Source organism: Octopus bimaculoides, chromosome 1 (assembly GCF_046866305.1).
Source record: "Octopus bimaculoides isolate indiv1 chromosome 1, ASM4686630v1, whole genome shotgun sequence".
Taxonomy (NCBI): Eukaryota; Metazoa; Mollusca; class Cephalopoda; order Octopoda; family Octopodidae; genus Octopus; species Octopus bimaculoides.
In genome coordinates, this window is record NC_142928.1 from 80,895,355 (window position 1) to 80,918,245 (window position 22,891).

The following is a 22,891-nucleotide window of genomic DNA, read 5'->3' on the forward strand; positions in this document are numbered from 1 at the left end:
GTATAAGTACATTTAATCATCTCATTTCAGATATTTATGGAAGAGTAAAAATTTTAAGAATTTTCTAATTTTTGAGTTAACAGTTACACTGATGAAATTACTCATTTTATTCAAACTTTTAATAATTTTCCAACTATGTTCAAACTAAATATAAATAAAATGTGATAAGTTGAAGTGTAAAAAAACAAAAACTTTTTTATCACGTGTTAACAAAAACTTACGAGATCAGAACCATATGTTGACTTACTGAAACAGTCATGTTTCCTTACAGAAGTTTAAGTAGGGAGTAATTCAGTGATTTAAACTTTAGTGTATTATTTTTATTTGAATGTTTAACCTTTTAGCTGCTTACCAAAGAATTTACTGAGTTTTATTTTTGTTTGGTACTAAAACAATCAAGATACTTCTAATAATTTGTATTTAATTACTCTTTATCTATAAAATCATTTATCAACAAGGGTGTTTATTTGGAGCTATAGAGATCTCATTCCCGTTTGTGTTCCTTGTAGAGATAGTATTAAAGTATGAAAAGAATGTTAGCTGTTATTACATACACACAGTGTGATAAGCTTTAAGGGATTTATGTAACATTTATTAATTCAAACATTAGCAGTTAAAACAAATTATAAATTATTATACAAGTTGTGATCAGATAAGTAGAATACAGTTACAATAATAAATTATTATATAAGTTGTGATCAGATAAGTAGAATACAGTTACAATAATAAAGTTTTATAATAAAATATCTGATACAATAACTATTCTGAAATCTCTAGTATGGGAGGTTTTTAGAAACTATATTTCTATAAGAGAAAATCCAATCTGTTTATTTTCCAAATCCATATGCAGTCTAAATATTTCAGTTAAAAATGTTGATTCATAGTGTTATTCTGAAATTATAATTGTAAGAAAATAGCCTACAGTTGTATGCTGGTTGTTGGTTCCCTTCCCCCTAATTCTATTATATTTAATATAAAAGGCTAAAATAACTGAAATTCATAGAATTTTCATGGATCTAGTTCGTTATTTTAAGGAAATATCATCACTGTGTAGAGTAGCTTTAATTCATTCTGCTAAAAAACAATAGCAAACAAATTTTAGCAATACCTTTTCAGTGAGTGAAGATGTTTTGAATTGTAAACTTGATTCAGTCATTATTATAATCAAGTTGTTGAAATATTAACCCTTTCAGATTTTCAAGCTAGTACTTGCTTTAGTTTAAACCCAGGACATAGTGGTTTGATGAAGCGACAAGGGTTTAAAGAGTGATTCATTTTAGATGGAGCATCTAGCTATTAAAATTCCAACTTCTACAATACATGCAAATCTCACATATTTGCACTTGGTACTAGTCCTTTCTAGAATTAAAAGAAAATGTTGAAAACAATAATAAAAAAAAAGAAAATGATCATGTATTACTATATGAGATGCATTAAAGAAAAGAAGCTAAATAAAAGAAAAAAGATTTTTTTCAAATGTTGAGCTTCTGTATTTTGTATAATTTCATATTGATGAATGCTTCCATTTGACAAAACCTGTCTAAATATTTAATGAAATTTTGTAATGTTAATGGAAGATATATGTGAAAGATATACTGAGCAGATTATTGTTTGTAAAGAAATACAAAACAGTAGCACTTACGTATATGTATTTATATCTACGGATGAGTCACTATTATTAGTTCTATCAGCAGAGCTAAGAATACCATAGTGTTCATTACCTTATACATTAGCATCACTAGAATTTTTTAAATGGATTTCATGTAGACATAATACTTAAAGTAAGAGGTAGTTGTGTTAAGTTTATACTTAAGTCTCTGCAGTTCTCTTGGGTGATTTTCTCAGTATTATTCATGATCAGATGTTAATAAAGGAAATTTTTGGACTGTACCAATGAAGAAACATTTATTATTATTATTATTATTATTATTATTATTATCCCATTGTAATCTATAGTTTGAGAATTTCCATATCTTTGTAATGTGTTCACTAACTTCAAAAACGAATTCCTACTTATCTAAATGATCATCTGGAAAAAATAAAATACAACCTAATTAATTCATTTCTCTGGTTATGTTGCATAATGAATGCAAATAGTTGGAAACATTTATTGGTTAGTTATCTTGGGAAAAGCTTGATCATCAGTTCAATATCAGATTTTAGCAGCCACATCATTACTCATTGCAATTCTGTGTGGCTTTTCCATGACTAAATAATTAACAGAGAAAGAGATTAAAAAAAAAATCATGTTTCAGAGGTACCGCCTTTCACTTATATATTGATTTCTATCAGATCTTAACCTTATTTGATATTTATTGAAAAACTTTTCTTGTATCATTGGTATTTGTGGAATCTGTTCTTCTGATGAATGTCATAAAAGTTAAATCATTGTTATCAATGGACAATGACTCAGTAATACAGTATGGTACTTTTATTCTTATTGTTGAGAGATGGTTGCTCTTCCATAATTCTGTTGTCAAATGTTGAGTTATTTGGACAAGCCACATAATTTTATATTTGTGAAGGGAGTGAAATGTGAAGTTGTAGATTTTCCATAAGCATAAGTAGCATAGGGGAACTGAAATAACTTCAGTTAGGACTTTATGGCATATTGCATATTCACCAAGTGGTATAAAAATGTAACTATTCCCGTTAAAGCTCTTATATCTTCAGCATGTTTGTAATCCAGTTTGATTCCTTGTTCAAACTGTTTTGTGTAATTTATTAATTTCCTTGCAAAATCATTATTATAGATTACTATTTCTCTTTTATGTGAGCATGAAAGTTTAAGAATTTGGATTGCTAGACCAATTCTTTTATCATCATCATCATCCTTTAACATCCATTTTCTATGCTGGCATGTATTGGACAGTTTGGCCAGAGAGCTGCACCAGGTTCCAGTCTGATTTGGCTTGGTTTTTATGGCTGTTTGCCCTTCCTAACACCAATCACTTTACAGTGTATACTGGGTGTTCTTAATGTAGCACTGGCATAAGTGCTTTTATGTGGTGCTGCCACAGGACTCTTGCAAGCCAATCCTCTTCCCTGGGGAATGCGGCCTTAACACTTCTGCTGTGGAAAATGGGTCTTCTTGAGCACCAAGTATCTCAGTCCTTTGTCATTTTCTCTAAAAGGTTTGGCGTCCTGAGGTCTTTATCCCATATATTCCTACTTCATGTACTTCTGTACTTCATCCCATATATTCCTAGGTCTTCTTCTTCCCAAACAACACCTTATAGTATACCCTCTTTTAAGTAATATTGACTCCTAAATTTAGAAATGGTTGGTTTTGTTTAAAAATTGTTTATTATTTGTCAGTATCTTCTTGTCTCTGATATTAATAAATGTATTATACAGTTTTTTTTTTATTGTACTCTAAACAAATATTCATTTGAAAACTATAAAAATGATACATTTCATGCTTTTGTTGGTTTTGACAAATGTTTAGATTTTTTTCTATACTTTATTGGGTGAATATAAAATTCAGTTGCTATTTATTTCTGAACTTTTTCTCGGTTTAACCATTCTTTCTCTTTCACATTTTTTAAACATCAAATATTTTGTCTACTTATTTGTGTAGCTATTAATTATTTATGTCTGTTCTTTATATTTCCAACCATTTTTCCCCACCAGATATATACACAAGTCTTGAATCCATTATTGGTTATTAAAAAAAAATGAAAAATTAATAATCAACTGTGGTGATAAGGTTGTATTTATTGCAGTTAAATAGAGGATGATTAATGGTGCCCACAGCTCTGTTTTAAGATCCTTTGGCATAGGATTATATATATATATATATATATATATATATATATATATATATATATATATATATATCATGATCATCATCGTTTAACGTCTGCTTTCCATGGACAATTTGACTGAAGACTGGCAAGCCAGAAGGCTGCACCAGGCTCCAATCTGATCTGGCAGAGTTTATACAGCTGAATGCCCTTCCTAACGCCAACCACTCTGATCATCATCATCGTCATCATCCTTTAACATCTGTTTTCCATGCTGGCATCGGTTGAACAGTTTGACCAGAGCTGGAGAGCTGCACCAGGTTCCAATCTGATTTGGCTTGGTTTCTATAGCTATATGCCCTTCCTTACACCAACCTCTTTCATGTGGCACTGGCACACGGCTCTTGCAGACCAATGTTCTTCACCAGGGGAAGTGGCCATATATAAATATATGAATGAGGTTAATATAGTTGTAGTCACCTTGTAATCACGTTGCTTGTTAGGGATTAGAGTGTATACTTGAGGAGGGAAAAGGGAATTGCAGAGTTTCAGGTCTGGTAAAGAAGGACTCAGAAACCTGCTTAATCAAGGTGTTGCGACTGTGCTGATGACATGTAAGGTTGGAGTGATGGAAAGTGCAGTTTAAATTGGAGTAATATAGAGCTAGCCTTTTCAGTGTTATTAAAGTTTTTGTCAGTGTTGTTTGAGCTTATATGTGCATTTGCATATATGTGTGAAAAAAATGTGTGTAATTTAGTTTAGATACAACAATTTCTATATTTCGCTCGATCCAAGGTGATGATGAAGTGTCACTGAAAATGTTATGGCATTAATAGATTCCACAATTGACCATTTGTTGGAAATATGGTGTTTTGATTCGATTAAGCTTAGTTTTCTCAGGTTTTATTGCTCAAAGTGGCAAAATTATAACTTTTATATATTGAAGAAAGTCTTAATCTATATATAAGCATATCAATTTGAGTTTATTTCATTGAATTTTTTTAATTTGGTAATATCAGTCAATATATACACTTAGTTTTATAGAATATCAAAATTAACAGAAATCTTTAGTAAACATTAAAGATTATTTGCCAACATAACGTGGCAGTCATGGTTAGGATGAATGCTACTGCTATTTAGCTCCAGAAAACATCGTCTCCAGCTGACTATACAAAACACTATCTGTGTCCTTATATTTTCGAAAAAGGGAGTTTAGTATACCCGCTCAGCATAAAATAATATGTGTGTATCGTGATTTCGGGGTTATTTCTCTTCATCAGCACAGAATAACTGTTCAGCTGGAGGTGGCATTGCCAAAGTCTTGTTCGAATAGTGCTTCCTGGGGCTAAATAGTAGTAGCATTTGTCCTAACTAGGACTGCCACGTTATGTTGGCAAATAATCTTTACTCTACAGTACTGTTACTGAATGTCTTTCGTTGAGAGATTTACAAATAGTGATTTAGTAAATATTTTTCTTATGTAAATGTGTGTACCTTGGTGAGTGTGTGTTTGTAGGAAATGCCAAGGACTCTATAATTCTCTTGACTTTATGCACTTATAACACCACTTATTCTGCATCTAAGCTGATGATGCCAAATATACTACTTAATTCTTCTGTGAATCACTGGATGACCAACAGGCTGGTCTAGAAATGCAGGATCTTTTTTTTCATTGGAATTGGTGAAAGTAGATAATAGCATCATTTGGTTCATTTCTTATAGCAAGGGTGACAAGAAATGAACCAAATGATGCTATTATCTACTTTCACCAATTCCAATGAAAAAAAAGATCCTGCATTTCTAGACCAGCCTGTTGGTCATCCAGTGATTCACAGAAGAATTAAGTAGTATATTTGGCATCATCAGCTTAGATGCAGAATAAGTGGTGTTATAAGTGCATAAAGTCAAGAGAATTACAGAATAAATATCACTAGAGTCTTGGTTCAAAAAGCACAAATTTTAAATTTTTGTGAGGGTGTTTTTTAAATGTCACTACATATATGTATATGCATGGACACATATACAGTGAATTTCTCCGTAGTTTTCTGTCCATCAAATTCCACTCAAAAAGTATTGGCCAGCTTGAGGCTATGATAAAAGACTTGTCCATTCAGTAGGATCGAACCTAGAAGTAAATTATTGTGAAGCATAATTCTTAATCACATAGCTATCCCTGTGGCATAACAAGTTCCATAAGAACCTCTCTATGTCGTGGTGGTGATGTTGAATACATTGTTTACCTAGATTAGTGAAGTGAGTACATGTGCCTTTTATGTCTCATTTATAGTTTATGTTTTTGTTTAATTTAACTTATTCAATTATTTATATTGATTTGATTTCTTTTTTTTTTTATTTTAACATTTGGTTAATTCTATTAAATTTTCTAAATAAATATAAATGTAAAAATACTTTGAAATAATTCCATTTTAATTTGTTTGTTGCATTGTTTTGTTTCATTGTTTTCTCTTCAATTGATAGAATGTTCATAAAATAAAATAGTTAGATAGAATGTTCATAAAATAAAATATCAGCCATATGAACAACAAAAACATCTTTCTCTAATTGTTAATATTAATTTTAATTTTTGATATTATCAGTTACTGAGTGACTTCTATTGTAGAAAGGAATTAACGTACTTATTTGTAAAATATTCATCCTTCATAATTAAAATTACTTGGAATGGAGAATTCTCACAGAGCAATTAACACTAGTCTTTGTTGTTGTTGTTGTTGTTACTCTTGTAGTTATGTTAACAAAGATAGAATGCAAGTTTAATTTTTGTTGGGTTAATTAACATAAATACGACTAATAGTTGTAAAATAATAACAAAGGACTATTAACAAACAATGCACATTTTGCTTAAACAAATTGGCAATGTATCCTTTAATTACATGTTATATAAATATAATTACCATGACAGATTAATTAATTTGATAACAGATTTAGAAAATCTGTAATTAACACTGCCACCTCTCCCATGATTACCAGCGCATGCTCTCTCTGTAGTGCATGTATGTTTTGTCCCTTGCATGTGTAGGTGCCGATGCCCTGCCCTGGTTTAATTTTATCCTGCAAGAGGAAGCCAAAATACATGGGTTCGATCTCCAGCAACATGGTAAGATCAGAAATTAATCCAAATAACTCTTCGCATGAACAATCCCTTGCAATGTGTAAAAAAAATAGCATTGTGCCTAATATTTCTTTTATATTTTTTAATTTAATTTTTTTTTATCTGTTAAATAAACGTTTTTTTTTAATGCTATATTACATACTTCATATGCTTTGCTGTTTACAGCAGTTTTCTATCTTTAGCATGTTGTGTAGTGATGATGATATGCTGTTGAAAAAATGTTATGAATTAAGAACTGCAGATATCATTTGTGAAAAGTTGGCAGAAACTGTTTCACTGAAGAAATAAATAATAGGTATAGAACTAAACTGAGTATGTCACAGAGGAAATAAAATTGTAATGTGATTGATAAAAATAAAGTACTAATTAAATACTGGGGTTGTTAATATATTCTTATAAAGCAGGCTAGAGCAAATGAGATGGTTACACAAGAATATTTTATTAGGAATATCATGATTTCATTTTTTAGTTTCCAAACCCTGATTTCTCTTCAGCTCTATTTTCCTGTTTTCATTTAACCATCGTTTAAAAAGATGAATTCTGTTTTGTTTTTTTGTTGTTTTTTTTTTCCAAAGAAAAGAAACATTACTTAAAAATAACTGGTTTGGTATGTTTGTTTCAACTTTTGTTCTTTGTGGATAAAACTTTCACAACGAAGAGGTTTGATATAATTTATGTTGAAGAACATAAATCTTCCAAGTAAAATATTTTGTTCTAAATGAAATGATAATATGAAAAATTGAAGAAAGAAATCATTATATTTGCTCTTTTTTCTTTAACTTCAACATTTTCTAACAAAATGGTAAGAGGAAAAAGAAGACAAAAACAGAAACTCAGTGGAATTGGTGAATAAGTAACTCCAAACCCAGAGCAAATTTGGGGAAAAGTTGTTAGAACAACAATCTAAGAATTCCAAAATTGAAGTGAATGTTGACAGCAGAAATTGAAATGAGTCATTTAGCATAGCACAGATACTATTGTGTCTGTTTTTTCAGTATTTCTGTATTTAATTGGTTATTAAATATGGACAGCAATAAGCAATACTAATTTTAGGATGACATCCCATTTTTAAACAACTGTATTCATATCATGCTTTAATGAAAGTTAGTGAAATTGCTGTTAAGAGTTCCAACATTACTAATTTCTTGCATCTCCAATGTTGGAGGCAAATAATGCTAGTAGTGACAATCAGTGTTTATGCAACTGGCCTTAGAAAGCCTGTACCTTGTCAACCAAGATAGCTCTGTTGATAATTTCTGGAGATTTGTTCCATATTCTGATAATCAAGTGCAGAAAACTCCTGTTCACAGTGTGCATCTTGGTATTGAGTGAGTGTTGAGATGCCAGGTTAAATGTACTAGCTTGGGTCTTTACTAAGTTCTTATAGGCCATGGCCTGTGTGATTTTTGTCGATTACTGTAGTAAAGCTATTCATAGTGAGCATCTTTGCAGCATTCCTCCTTCAACTTCAATGATCCTAAGAGATTTTTTGGACTGCAGAGAGTTGGCTGAGTATGATGTGTGAGGTATTTATCAAACATAGATAGGCCTACTACATAATGCTTTGTAAATTATGTGTCTCAGAGCCCCCAAGACTTTATGCAGCTCTGTTATATAGTGAACATTTGTTCTGCCCACACCCGCTTGCCATCCATCTATGATTACACCCTAAATCTCAAGCTGCTTTACCATAGGCAATTTGTAGTTTCCAAGGTTTGATGGGCTTCATTTCCTTGATAAAGCCATTGCCTTACTTTCTGATTCAAAAACATGCCAGTCTTCTCTCCAGGCCTCTACTTAAACCTTTTGATATCAAACCGCCTGAAGCTGCGTCTGGCTCTATAGTAGAAATGTCTTTTTTTCAAAAGTTCTGAATTAAAATCTTCAACCAAACCTTAGTCACAATTTATGTTCATAACACTAGCTTAATGATAACTAAGTTATTTTACTAAATTCTTTGTTATATTTAAAAGTGATTGAAAGAAATACAGAGCATCTCAACAGAAATGTGGTAACAAAAGGGTTAAGCTAACTGCCACTGCTGCAACACTTTCTCCCATTGCTTTTACTTGTGCAACTATCATAGAGTTGTTAGCATGGGATATGACAGTGAATATGAATCATAATTATGACTGATGTACCTATATGCTGTAAATATGGTCTATTTTTGCCCTTGTCTGCAGTCTCTTGCCTGTACCAAACACACACTCTCTCTCTCTCTCTCTCTCTCTCTCTCTCTCTCTCTCTCTCTCTCTCTCTCTCTCTCTCTCTCTCTCTCTCTCTCTCTCTCTCTCTCTCTCTCACACACACACACCCATGCATAATGAATTAGATATAAAACCTGAATTTCAGTTTCATGTTTAAACTTATGTTATTAATGTATTTGAGTGTATAAATTTTCCTTGAACCTAACTCTCTTAACTTGAAGCTATGTAATTACATCAAATGATTATGTAGACAGAAAAATAGCTCATTACAGCTTTGTGCCAGTGAAGAAATTATTGGGATTTCTGAGTTTAAATCCTGCTGAGATTGGCTTTGCCTTTTATCATTCAAATCAATAAAATAAGTGTCACACAAATACTGGAGTTGAGTGGCCTTATATATCTATCTTGGAAACTGAAATTAATTAAAAGGTGACTGAGTGCAATGAGCGAAGCCTGGGTGAATGGGCTTATATTTAACTTGTATCTATAATCTGGAAAAGCTTATTTTTCTCTTGGTAATCCAAGAAATCCTGTGTAGGTGCAGCTTTCCTCTATGGGGTCTCTATCAAATTTTTGAATACGGCTTTTTTTCAAGCATTCAGTTTCTTTGTAAACCCTCATATTTTTTGCAAATTATACTCTCATTCATTGTCCTTGTACCAATAATTAGAAATCATTGCTGTTGTTATTGTGTTGAACAAAATATCTTATGGTATTTCTTCTGATTTCTTTATTCTCTGGGTTCACATCCCATCAAAGTGAGCTTTGCCTTTCATCCATCAGTGGGGTGATAAAATAAAATAGCAGTCAAGGTTAGGGTCAGTAAAATAAAGTACTAGTCAAGTACTGGGATTAGTATAATTGACTATTCCCCTCCCCAAATACAGACTTTAGAAACAATTATTATTGTTGTGTATTGAAGTGCATGGATGTTTTTGAGATAGCTCTGTGAAAAGCTAGCAGAATATTTAGTGCTTTGGATAAAATGCTTAGCAGCATTTCTTCAGGCTGTTTACATTCTGAGTTCACATCCTGCCAAAGTCAACTTTACCTTTCATCTTTTCAGGGTCACTAAAATATTAGTCAAGTACAAGGGTTGTTATAATCAACTAACACCCTCCTAAAATTACTGGCCTTGTGCCAAAATTTGAAACAGTTATTGTTTTTATTAATATTCCAATAGTCTTATTGCTATTATATGCTTTCAGTATACTCTTGTGTTTAGCTCCATTTACCTTCCTTGCATATATGTATTTTTCTGTTGGTGTTTTTTAACTCTAAGTAATAAATAATATATATATATATATATATATATATATATAATGTGCAGTGGCTAGTCATGGTTAATGTCTGTATTTTCTATGCCATGGGGTTTTATTTGTATATTTATATATTTGTCTGCTTTTTTTTTTCCTTTCTTTTTTTGCCATTCCCAAAGCACTAATTATTAGGATTGTTCCTATATTCACTCTTCACATTCTAGCTAGATACCACTTTGCATTTGGACTTTCTTTCTTCAGAACTATATTATCATCTTTTGGAATTTATATGTCAATCTATTTCTCCCAATGTTCTTTGACAGTAATGCCTGAGAGATTTGTCATAATTTCTCTGTGAATGAATTGGAATATCCCTAGAGTATCATCAATGTGTCATTCTTTGAAACATTTTGTAGCATGTTTTACCACCTCTTTTCTGTGGATGTCCCTTCATATTGATATTTATTCCAGTTTATGACACATTAAAACCCTATCGTTTCTGTTTATATATTCCATTTTCCCATTTTGTTTGAGACTAGGCAGTCAGAAGCAATATGTTTTTCTTTTTTGTTTTTTTTTTGGTTTTTTTTTTCATAGCCTCCACATATTCCGAAGTTACTTTTTATACTTTGCTTCATGTTTTTTTTCTGTAGCTTTTTCTTTTTGATGGGAAGGCTTTAATCTTGTGTTATGATCAACAATCCTTCAGTATCAGCTTTGAGTTTTGCTATTTTCTGTCAGTGAGGTGTATTTTTAATTTGGCTTTATCATTATTATTATTATTATTATCATTATTATTGCTTTTGCACAGCTTCTAATGCTGGAGATGTTCTACAGCGTCAGCTGTTCACTACCAGTGAACTAAGGTAACACCTCTTATTTTTCAAGCACCTTCCAGAGTATTCAAGCGGTTCCAAGCAGTGCTGTTTTCTACAAGTGCTCCACCCTTATTGCAGCCCCTATTTGTTCCACTTACTTCTCGAGATTTTTGCTCACTGTTCCCAGGGCTCCGACTATTATTGGTACTACTTCTACTTGTTTCATCGACCACAACTGGTTAACTTCTCAAGCTAACCTGTCATATCTCTCAACTTTTCTTTCTTCCTTATCGCATACCTTGTTGTCAGCTGGACATGCTATGTCTATGATCCAGCATAGTTTGTTTGCTTTCTCAATTAAGACTATGTCCGGCTTCCTATCCTCAATCTCATGGTCACACTGAATCATAAAATCCCATAGGATTTTTGCATTTCTATTTCCAACAATGCCTTCAGGTTTATGGTCATACTAATTTTTTACTCTGTCAAGTTCATACTTGTTGCAAAGTGTCCAATGGACAAGCCTGGCTATATCGTCGTGGCGTCTCTTATATTCCTTCTGGGCTAGTGGTGTACATTGGCTGGTAATATGCCATACGGTTTCACCATTTTGTCCACAGATTCTGCACTTATCACATTCTGATGTGTTGTCTATTCTGTATTTTATGTAGTTTGGTTTTAGTGCTTTAGTGCTTGCTCTTGGGCAGTACAGATTAGAGCCGCCATTTCCAGTTTTAAATCACTTTTAGTCATCCACAGCCATCTTTTTTCTCTGTCTGTCTTATCTAAAACATCCCTATGAAACTGACCATACATTCTTTCTTTACCCACCTATTTTCAGTTTCATTCGTTTTCAATTTCTTGTATAGTGCTTTATCTTTGCAATCTTTCATCCTACACAAGCCTGACCTTCTTACGTCTAGTAATAGTGGTTCTGTGGCATTTTTTACATACCATGCTATGTTGTTTTCTTCTGCTCTAATGCTGTGTTCGCATCCAATAAGTCCTCTTCCCCCTCTTTTTCTTGGAACATACAGTCTGTCTGTGTCACTTTTTGGGTGGAGTGACCCATATCTAGTTAGCAACTTCTTTGTTTTTCTGTCTAAGCTTTTTCGTTCGTCTACTGTCCATGCGATTACCCCTGCTCCACATCTAAGGAGTGAAACCACCCAGGTTTTGATAGCTTCGATCTTATTCCATCCATTTAATTTCAACTTAAGGATCAGTTTCAGTCTGTGCAAGTACTCCAACTTAAATTTTTCTGTCATTTCTTTCTCCATCAATTTATCCATTTCCAAAATCCCTAAGCACTTATAGCTCGTTTCTTCTATCTGCTTCATAACCTCCCCCGACAGTATCGTTAGTCCTTCCATACATTTGATTTTGCCTCTCTTCAATACTAACACACCGCACTTTCCTTTTATTATTATTATTATTCTTATAAAAGGCGGCGAGCATAGCACATCAGACAAAAATGCTTTGTGATATTTCTTCCAACTTTGCTTTCTGATCAAATTCTAGCAAAATCCCCTTTACCTTTCACCCTTTCGGAGTTGATGAAATAAGTATCTGTTGAGTACTGTGGCTGATGTAATCAACTCTTCCCCTCCTCCCAAATGTCAAGACATGTGCCTGTAGCAGAAATGGAATTATTGTTATTATTATTATTATTATTATTATTATTATTATGTAAGGGCAGTGATTCTATAAAAATGCCTTGCAGTATTTTGTTTGACTCTTTACATCTGAATTCAAATCCTTTTGAAATCAACTTTGATTTTCCCAGTGTTGATGAAATATGAGGTGGTATCAAAAGGTTCCCAGATTAGTTATGTTTAATAAAAGATAACTCATTTACCTAAGTTTTAACATCATCTCCTTTGAAATAGTCACCTCGTGCAGCAATATACAGGCTCCAGCATTCCTGCCACTTTTGGAATCTGGCCTGGAAGCCATTTTCCATAAGTGAGTTGAGGATCTTCTGCGATTCACTCTGGATCTTGACAACAGTGTTAAAGCAGCAACCTTTGAACTGCATTTTCATCTCGGGGAAGAGGTAGAAGTCCACCAGTGCTAAATCTGGTGAAAAGGGCAGGTACAGAAGCAATACCATGTTGTTTTTGGCAAGACACTCACAAGTAAGGAGAGCTTGGTGACAGGATGCATCATCGTCATGAAGAATCCAATTCTTCATGCTCCACAGATTTGGTCACTTTTCCTAAATGTCATCCCTCAAATGCTTCAAAATGTTGCAGTAGAACTCTTGATTGATGGTCTGGCCCTGGGGGATGATTTCTTGATGCACAATACCATATTTCTGGGGGTGTCACTCGTGGCAGGTTTTCCAGATAGCTCATTGTCTTCCAGGGACATTCTTCCTCTTTTGAAGTGCCCATGACACTTGAAACATGTTGGCACACTACAGAACTAGTCTCGGAACTTTTTAACACCACCTCATAAAGTACCAGTCAAGTACTGGTTTCAATTAAACCTTCCCCTACCCTCAAAATTGCTGCCCATGTGCCTAAATTAGAAATCATCATCATTGTTACTATTAAATGAAAGCCTTCATGTGTGTATTTATTGTCTCCATATCTTGACATCATGTAATAGTTGGAAATGAATGTCACCATAGTACAAGTGATTTAACTTGTTTCCAGTATTCTGTAAAAACATTTCCAGGCATGGTTTCCTTGCTTGGAAACAAGTGTGGGCATGCACCAAGAGGAGCATCTACCTCAATGAATTCTGTCTGACCCATGCAAGTGTAGAAGAGTGAACATGAAAGCAATGGTGATAGGGTGGCCTTTGCAGCAGCAGTGGTGGCATAAATGCAGACATTTAGTAGTATTAAGATATAAATATACACACATTGAATAGTATACATTTGTGAGTACCAATTTAAGAGTCAAAAATATGTTGCTTGGTGTGTAAAGGCATTGGAATTAGGTTATAGTGGACAACTTTTGAAGACTGTTTATGCTATAAACATTCTTTTAGTGCTAAATGCTGCAGAGAAATCTTCTGATTAATCAAGTCTACAACAAAGTTTATATTCTTTGTTGTAGCTATTTCATTTCATTCACATTGCCAATAACTTTGAAAATGATATGAACATCATAAAATATTTCCTCTATCACTTTATTCTGTGATATTTCCTGTTATATTTTGTACTGATGGTCAAGATAGCTGAGTGCATAATGTATGAAACTCTCTGCTCGTTTATTATGAACCCAAATCTGCTGCAGGCATTTTGTTAATTGCCTTTCTTCACCTACTTATCAAAAATATGCAGATTTTCAGAGATAAAAGATAACAGGACCGATCTAACATTGATAAATATCTTTAGTTACAAAAAAATCAAGCATGGTTCAGTTTAGCAAAAGCTAACTGAAACTAGGTCTCAATATTTCTTATTATGCAGTTCAATACTCCATTAATCTGATTTCAAATCAATTATGAGATTCTGTGACTATTGGTTTTATCAAATCTACTTTTGAAGTAAAACAAACACCAATATTGACAACCTTCCCTTACAATATACTTGATGTGTCATATGTTATCAGTTAACCACAAGGTGATAACAGATGTGAGGTTAACAGACTGAACAACAGACCGTGTCTTTGTATCATATACTTCACCAAGGTTGTAACTTTGTGCTTTAGACAATTAGTTTCACTTACAGTTGAGTGATTACAAAGACCATCCATCTCCAAAACTCATATAGAAAAGCATGTAAAAATAGCATTTCAAAAAAGCAAGAAAATTAGCATAGAAAATTATTTTTCTATTCAAGTTTAGTCTGCTTATTTAAATAAGTAAATAGAAAGTATATAATAAACAATTTTTTCATCATCATATGCCTGTGTTCGATGTTGGTATAGATTGAACAGTTTGATGAGATCTGATGGACACAAGGACTGCATTGAGCTTCACTGTTTACTTTAGAATAGTTTCTATAGCTGGATACCCTTTCTAAAGCTAATCACTTTTCAGTGTATAGTGAGCGCTTTTTTCATGTCACCAGTACTAGTGGCTTTATGCTGGGAGATGAGGAGTTAAAACTATTAGAGAAGGGGCCAGAGCAGAAACAGATTTCTTACTGTAGAGAGACTACATGGCTACTCACATTTTAAAAGAGTGGGTGTGGGCCAGTCAAGGTGGAACAGGGAAGAGATAAAAAGTAGTAATGATGAGGTGTCTGTATGAACCCTCAACTTACAAGGTGAGTAAAAGTGAGTGGAGACAGAAGAACTGGACATGTAGGTGGGTGGAGATTGCAGGAGTGTATAGGAGAGAGAGATGGAGAGTGGGTGAGGGGGTGAATGTAGTAAATGAAGAACAAGTGTTGAATGACTGATAAGTGGTGGGGTAGAGAGGAGTAGGTGACAACTTGATTGGATAGGCTTGAGGTGTAGATGTAGTGAATGGTGGATAAGGAGTGGGGTGACCAATGATGCATATGGAATTAATTATAAATGATATTTCCTATCATTTACTGGATTTTTACTAGATTAAATACTAGATTGTGTTGCCTCCAATTTAAAGTCTGTGGAATACAGTGCACATTTAAGAGTAATAAGAAACAAGATAATGGGTACTTAAATGGATTATTTTGCATAAGTTGTGATTAAAAGTGACTTGGTTTATCAGCATCCTATGTTCCTTCAGACATTCACCTGCACTATTTTCTTCTGTCTTTCTCCCCCACCCCACCCCCACCACCACCATTAACAACATCTAGAAAAGATTTTCCTGATATAAATCCTCTTGATTGCTTGCTTTTGAATAACTTAAAGGTATGTGTAATTCACGTGACAGCCTCCCTTGAAATTCCTGCTCTTAAAAGGCAACTGGCAAGAATATGCACACACAGCTGAGAAACTGTGCAGCTGTAGTGTTTTGTTTAGACTTTTTATGTATCATAGCAAACAGGCTCCTACTAGGTGCCTTGTATATAGGTAAACTTTGTTTAAGAATTCTTTACAGTTCCTTACTAATATTTTTTTATGGAAAGGCTATTAGAATATTTTTTTTAGTTTTTGCATAACTTTGTCTGTGCTTTTCTTTACATTAAAAGATTTTAACATAAATGATGATGGCAGTAATAATTTCTAACTTTAACTTGGTAGTAGGGGTCACATTTATGAAGATGGTTTATAATTTATTCAACTGATTACTGGTATTTATTTTGGTAGTCTCTTGATGAACAAATGGCAAAGTCAGTTTCCTCACTCAGATTTGAATTCAGTACATAGAGGGATGTAATTAAATACCGAAATGTATTTAGCTATTGATTTCTAATTTTGTCACAGAGTGCCACCAACCTTTATGGAGTGGGGTGTAATTGACTGAATCAACCTTGGTATATTATTGGTACTTATCTACAGAATGAGGTGTGATGAGGGGCAAAGTCAACCTTGGTGGAATTTCAACTTAGATTGTAGTACTGATTTTTAAAATAGGTAAAAGATATGACATTTTAGATAAGGAATTGAGTCAATTATGCCAACTCAAGCCCATAACTGAATTCCTATTGTAAGATTATCTTGAATTTATAAAATTATAAAATAGTAGGTTTTCTATTAGTATTTTGTTTATATCATACAGTTATCATGATTTATAGTTAAACTTTACATAACCAGATACATTCATCAGTGGGTGAGTCACATCATGACAGTATTATTTATAAATAAAAATACCTTAAAGACCACGCAAACTAGTTAGGTTTGTCATCTTTGTTGTTTTTATAATAATGGACTAATAAAAGTGAAAGAGCATAAGAAGGATATGCATTGTAATGTCTTTTAAGATTAAAAAAACTCAGTGTGTTTATATTTATTTTTTTCCCTAATTGAATCATGTATTAGATTCTGAAAATCTCAAATTTGTATCAACTAAAGGAAGAACATAATTTATACTGAATACCTTTCTTAAATCCAGATATTTAAGACATGGGCTAAATGCAGTAGCTATATCCAGTTAGGTAACTGTTAGAAGTAAAATGATGTCATACAACAAAACAGAATGTCTGAAGTAGATTTTGAGTCAGAATTTCACCATTAGTCTGTAAGCTGAACATTTAAACTACTAGACCTTATTGCTACACTGTTTTTTAAATTATCTCTATTAGTTTTTTTTCCCGAAAGAACCAAACTTTTAAATGATTAGGTATGTGCACTCTAAGAAACAAATTAAAATTCTTAAAGAAGATTGCTTTTCTTGAAGTAGTTTTAAAAGAATTTGGTGGTAGAAGAAATACTGTGACTTAAGAGTATTTGAATGCATTGAAAGACTGAGTGGAACTTGCTAGGAACGAGATTATTAACCCTTTTGATGCTAACTCACCTGAGACTGATCCTGATTCCTTGATACAGACTTCCTGTTTCACGGTGATCTCAATTAAGGCATTCCTTCAAAATTTCATGTTAATTTGTGTTCCAAACATCAGCTTGATAATAATGAAGAACTTAGTAAAATAACTGTTTTTTTCAAAATTGATTGAAACAAGGGCTGTGTATTTCATCGGAAATATGGTAACAAAAGGATTAAGGCATTTATAATTAAACACAAGTTAGTAATGAACTCCCTAATTGTGGTTTCAAATTTTGGCACAAGTTTCGGGGAACAGGATAAGTCAATTACATTGACCCATGTTCAATTGGTGCTTATTTCATTGACCCTGAAAGGATGAAAGGCAAAGTCTACCTTTGCAGAATTTGAACACAGAAGATAAGGTTGAATGAAATGCTGCTTTAGCATTTTGCCTGGTATGCTAATGAGTCTGCTAGCTTGCACCTTAATGAACTACCTAATTATGAACACATATTACAGATGGTTTGTGTTGACTGAAGAGTTAGCCATTGGCTAGTTGTTATGTAACCAGGGTGACATAAAAAAGTAGATATCATAGGTGAAATGTGAAGATACGGAGAAATGGAGGAAAGCTTTTTTGGGAAATGGAAAAAAACAGATATTAATATGAGTGGTAATAGTGATGAGGGCAATAACATTTTCAGAAAGGAGACCAAAATTGTTGTTCTCTGTAATTGTACTTGCTGACTGATATCATCTTTTATCTTTTATTTGTTTCAATCATTGGACTACAGATGTGTTAGGACATTGCCATGAAGAGTTTTGGTTGAACAGGTTGACTCCGGTTCTTATCTTTTAAAGTTTAGCATCTATTCTAGTGGTCACTTTTGTTGATTCTTGGGGAGGGAAGGAAGAACACACACACAATGGGCTTCCACACACTTTCCATCTACCAAATTCACTCACACAGCATTGGTCAACCCAAGGCTATAACAGAAAACTCTTGCTCAAATTTCTACAGAGTGGGACTGAACTTAAAGCCACATGGTTGCAAAACAAGCTTTTTAATCTCACAGCCAGCCATGTCTGGAGCATTATTTTCCAATTTGTGCTATTCTCTGAGTCTGAGCAGAGCATCATGTACTACATTGTGACTGTTTTATAATTATCAACGATCACTTCACAAATTCTGTTTATACTTTTACAAGTCAAGGTTATAGGTACTATCTGTCCTTTACAGATTAAATTGTAAAAAGTATATGGCCTAATGGCTAGGGTGTTTGGTTCATGATCATAAGGTTTTGGGTTCAGTTTCTGGACAGGGTGGTGTGCTGTATTCTTGAGTAAAGCACTTTATTTGATGCTGTTCCAGTCTACTCAGCTGTAAATGAGTACCAGTTGGCAGTTAGTACAGCTCTCTCACCCCAGCTGTCATATATTGGATGTGCTGCTGGGTCAAAGGTCAGTGGACTGAGAGAGTGTCTGTGTTTGCTCGTGACGACAAAGACTACATAAAGCAATAATTGAAAGCATGATATATGTTAGCAGGCCATATTCACACATGATTAAAGACTGGCTGTATACAAAATCATGGAAAAAAAAAAAATTTTTTATGGCTTTAATAGATAGGATGTAAACCATAATGTGAATTCTCCAGTTGAAACGGTGTGAGTTTAAACACCTTGCTTAGACATTGAAAGGTTTACTGCAGATATGAACTTATGAATGAATGTTTACTGCAATGTTTATTCAGCTAATGTTTTACTTTAAATAAGTAGGAACATAGAAAATGAACTTGTTAATAAATGTTTTCAGTAAATTACCATATTATCTATCATATATTTTTGTTTGTTGATGTATTATATAATACAAATGCATCATTCTTTATAATTGCAATACGCTTGGGTTTTGCTTATAGTTGAGAATTTTAATTTTGACTTTAAACATTGAATTGTTAAGTAGCCTTTCTTTTGAGAAATGTCCTAACAAACTTCAAACTTCAGTTGAGTTCATATTTGGAGTCATTAGACACAAGAGCTTGAAAAAATGTATTATTCTGCTATAATATTCTTTTGTAGTCCACATCCACATGCATGTTGGCTCTTTCCCAAATATTTAGAAGAAAATGAGGCAATAAGAAAAATAATAAAATAAAGCTAAGGCAAAAAAATCTTGGAAAACTTTAGGCTGTGACAGGTTTAGATTTCTGTAATACTGTTTCTGGCCTTGAAAACCTTATTTCCATGATGCAATTATTTATTTTGCCAAAGGACATTATTTTTTAGAAAAGCCAAGTTAGTTATTGCAGATTTTATCAGTTGTATTGGAATGTAGTCTCACTGAATTTCTGTTTGATAAATTTGCTATTCACTCAGTTTTCATGCCAGTCTTCCAACCTCCTGTTTTTTTTTTTTTTAATTTTTTTTTTTTTTTAGTTGCTCTTCTTTTCTCTGGTCCCATCCCTCTCATCCTACTAACTGTTTATTTGTGTTGCTTCAGTTTGTTTATTCTTCCAATGCTGCTTATCACAAATATTCAAGTAGAAGTTTGAGAAAACTTTATATTTTAAAAGTTATTTGATTTCTCCATGCAATCTGTTCATTTTTACAGCTCCAGATCATCACAACTATATTTGACATTATTGTTTATCTTTACCCTCTAATATAGTGAATGTTTTGGGTAATGGGTATATATTTAGCATAGTTAATTTTTAAATCAGATTTCATTGGGGTTTTTTTTTAATTTTTTGTTTGTTTTTTTTTAAGGTCTTTTTCCAGCTAGAATTAACATTTCCATGTGAATAATATCTCAGGGAAATATTGTCAATTACATCTCATATTTATTGATAAAAATGGTACTTCTAAAATATTACTTTAGTTTTGGAATATCTTGTTATATAATGGTCATCTGTATAATAACTCTTCTTCATATTTAAGTTTTAGTCTTAATTTTTTTTGATTCCCTATATATTTTATGTTTTCTTTTGTCCTTAGAATATTGTTTAATAGAGTAGAAAGAGTATTTCTATACATCTATTGTGACAGACTAATAGTTTAGAAAGTTTCTTGTTAGATATAAGCTATAACTTAGTTTGGCAAGATCCCTATATATTTAAATGTGGATTCAAACCCTTGTTCTGCATCACTCTAGTATTTTACTGTTTTTTGTTGCTGTTTTTCATTTTAACTTAGAACCAATTTGAACAGAGTTTTAGAACTGTTACTTTAATTGGTATACTGAAGAAGTTTGGCTTTTATTTTCATATTGTTACATTTGTTCCTTTAATCAATATAGTTTTGACAATATTTCATAATCTTACTAATGGTTTTTTAAATTGGTTTCATTATTAAACAATGCTAATTAATCAATTTCTGTTGTCATGAGATTGCTGAAATACTGTGTTAAATATGTATCATAATTGTAAACTAAATTATTTACATAGTTAATCATAGCCTTGTTTAATTGACCTTGTATTGGTCTCTTAATACTGACCAACCACAGATGTTTAATGTGAATGTCATTAATTTAATTAGCTTCAATACATGTTCAGTGTTTGACTTTGAGAAAATGGAAGACTTTTATCTTGGTGGACGCTTGAACTCAGAACACAGAAGAATAACATTCAATACTTCAAGCTATTTAATTCAGAACATTCTCACTTCAGTCTTGATTTTAATTAAATTTTATTGAGGATTTTTTTTTTCCTTTGCTGTTGATTTAGTCTGGAGGAAGGGATCTTTCCCATAGACTTTATAGGTTCTTCAGTCTTCCAGTTCCTTCCTCCACTGCTGAAAATGTATAATTTATAATGGTAGTATTTAGCAGTTATCACTACTACTGTTTATAACAACTGACTACTGCTATTGTTTAGGTGTTCCAGTCACCTCTGCTATGGTAGACCTATTGCATGGATGTAATCAATCAGGCAAACACTTAAGAGATTTCCCTAATTATGAGCACATTGTCTTTAGTGTTAAAATGGCCCAACTTCACTGGACATTTGTCTTTAGTGTTGGAATGGCTCAACTTTACTGTATGTTTTCTGTAGAGTTATATTCAGTAAATAAATTAGTAAAACTGGCTATAAAACAATTAAATTCAGGTACAGATATGAGAAATATTTTATTTTGGATGGGTTTCAGTTATACATTTGTAATTATGAAATATTGAAGCATACAAGAACTTGAAATTATAGACTGACATGTATTTACAGGACAAAGAATAAAACCCCTTCTTGAGTTACATTGACTCATAAGGCCAGTTTCCCAGTTTCTGTGGCATATATATTCCCCCTTGAACGAGATTCTGGTCCAGCATAGGGTTACTCACATCAGCTGAGTGTATTGGAGCAACATAAAGTGAATTGTTTTGCTCAATAACATAATCCATTGCCCCCATCCAAGAATCAAAACCACAATCTTACAATCATGAGTCCAACACCTTAATCACTAAACAATGCACATCCACATGTATTTACAGACAAGCATGTATCTAAAGAAAAGAATTATGTATTACAAAATTAGAAAGCTTACAAAATCATGAAGAAACAACAGATAAAGGACATAAGCTTTACACAGTTGCCAAACAAATATACAAACAGTCGACTCATGACAGAATGTCGATATTTTATTTGTGTTTCTTTCTTTGTATTCTTCTTAAAATCTTTTGTCACACAGCATCAGATGACTGTCATTTACTTTGTTTTGTTCCAATCAGGGAATCTCTATTGTTCCACTTTTCTTTCAGTAAGCACACATTTTACTTTTCTTGAGCTCTGTCTAGTTGAAATTAGGTAATACATTCCCCATTTCATGGCTAAATTAGCAGCTTTAAGGAAAGACACCAAGCTGAAGAAACACTTTCTGATAAATATATTTTGAAGTTTATTAAACTTCTGTCCTACCCATACTAGCATGGTGAATAAATAAATTCAAAATGGTATCTCAAACAGGAACATAAAATGGAAGACAAAATCATTTTACTTTCATGCTACCTTATTGTTAATATCTAAGTTGAGTTGTGTTCTAGAGCATAAAGTTTAAGTTCCTTGTTATTAGCCATGATAAGATCTCTAAAATAATAATTCAAATAAACTGGCTGCAGAATAAAAGTAGAAATTATTTTGAGAATGGTCTCTTGATTTAAGATTTGCAGTGACTTTCATGGAATAGCATATCTCAAATTAGTGAGTAATATTCTTTTTATAGTCTGAGTTAGAACTTTATAACTCTAAGAAAGAATCTAATTCAAAATTGAAACTTCACTTAAAAAAATTTCCCCCACCCTGTAGAACTTTAGAAGGAAGTCTGTGATTTACCAGGCAACAAATATCTAGTGTAGTTACTAAAAGGCTTTCAGTGTTAAAGTACCACTATAAAAATTTGATTGTGAAATATTTCTTAAGAATGTGGTTACA

General features: G+C 32.7%; 1 protein-coding gene across 11 annotated transcripts in view; it reads left to right on the forward strand.

The window, feature by feature from the left end:
* Positions 1 to 22,891, forward strand: part of LOC106870372 (uncharacterized) — a 216,422-nt gene that overhangs the window by 176,858 nt on the left and 16,673 nt on the right. For 4 of the 11 annotated variants that reach the window (XM_052967711.2, XM_052967712.2, XM_052967715.2 and 1 more), the window contains exon 7: positions 6,784 to 6,861. The exons of the other annotated variants lie outside the window; for them this stretch is intronic. In XM_052967711.2, coding sequence (XP_052823671.1) covers positions 6,784 to 6,861 — 78 coding nt within the window. The remainder of the gene's footprint in view (positions 1 to 6,783; positions 6,862 to 22,891) is intronic. 11 annotated transcript variants of the gene reach the window in all.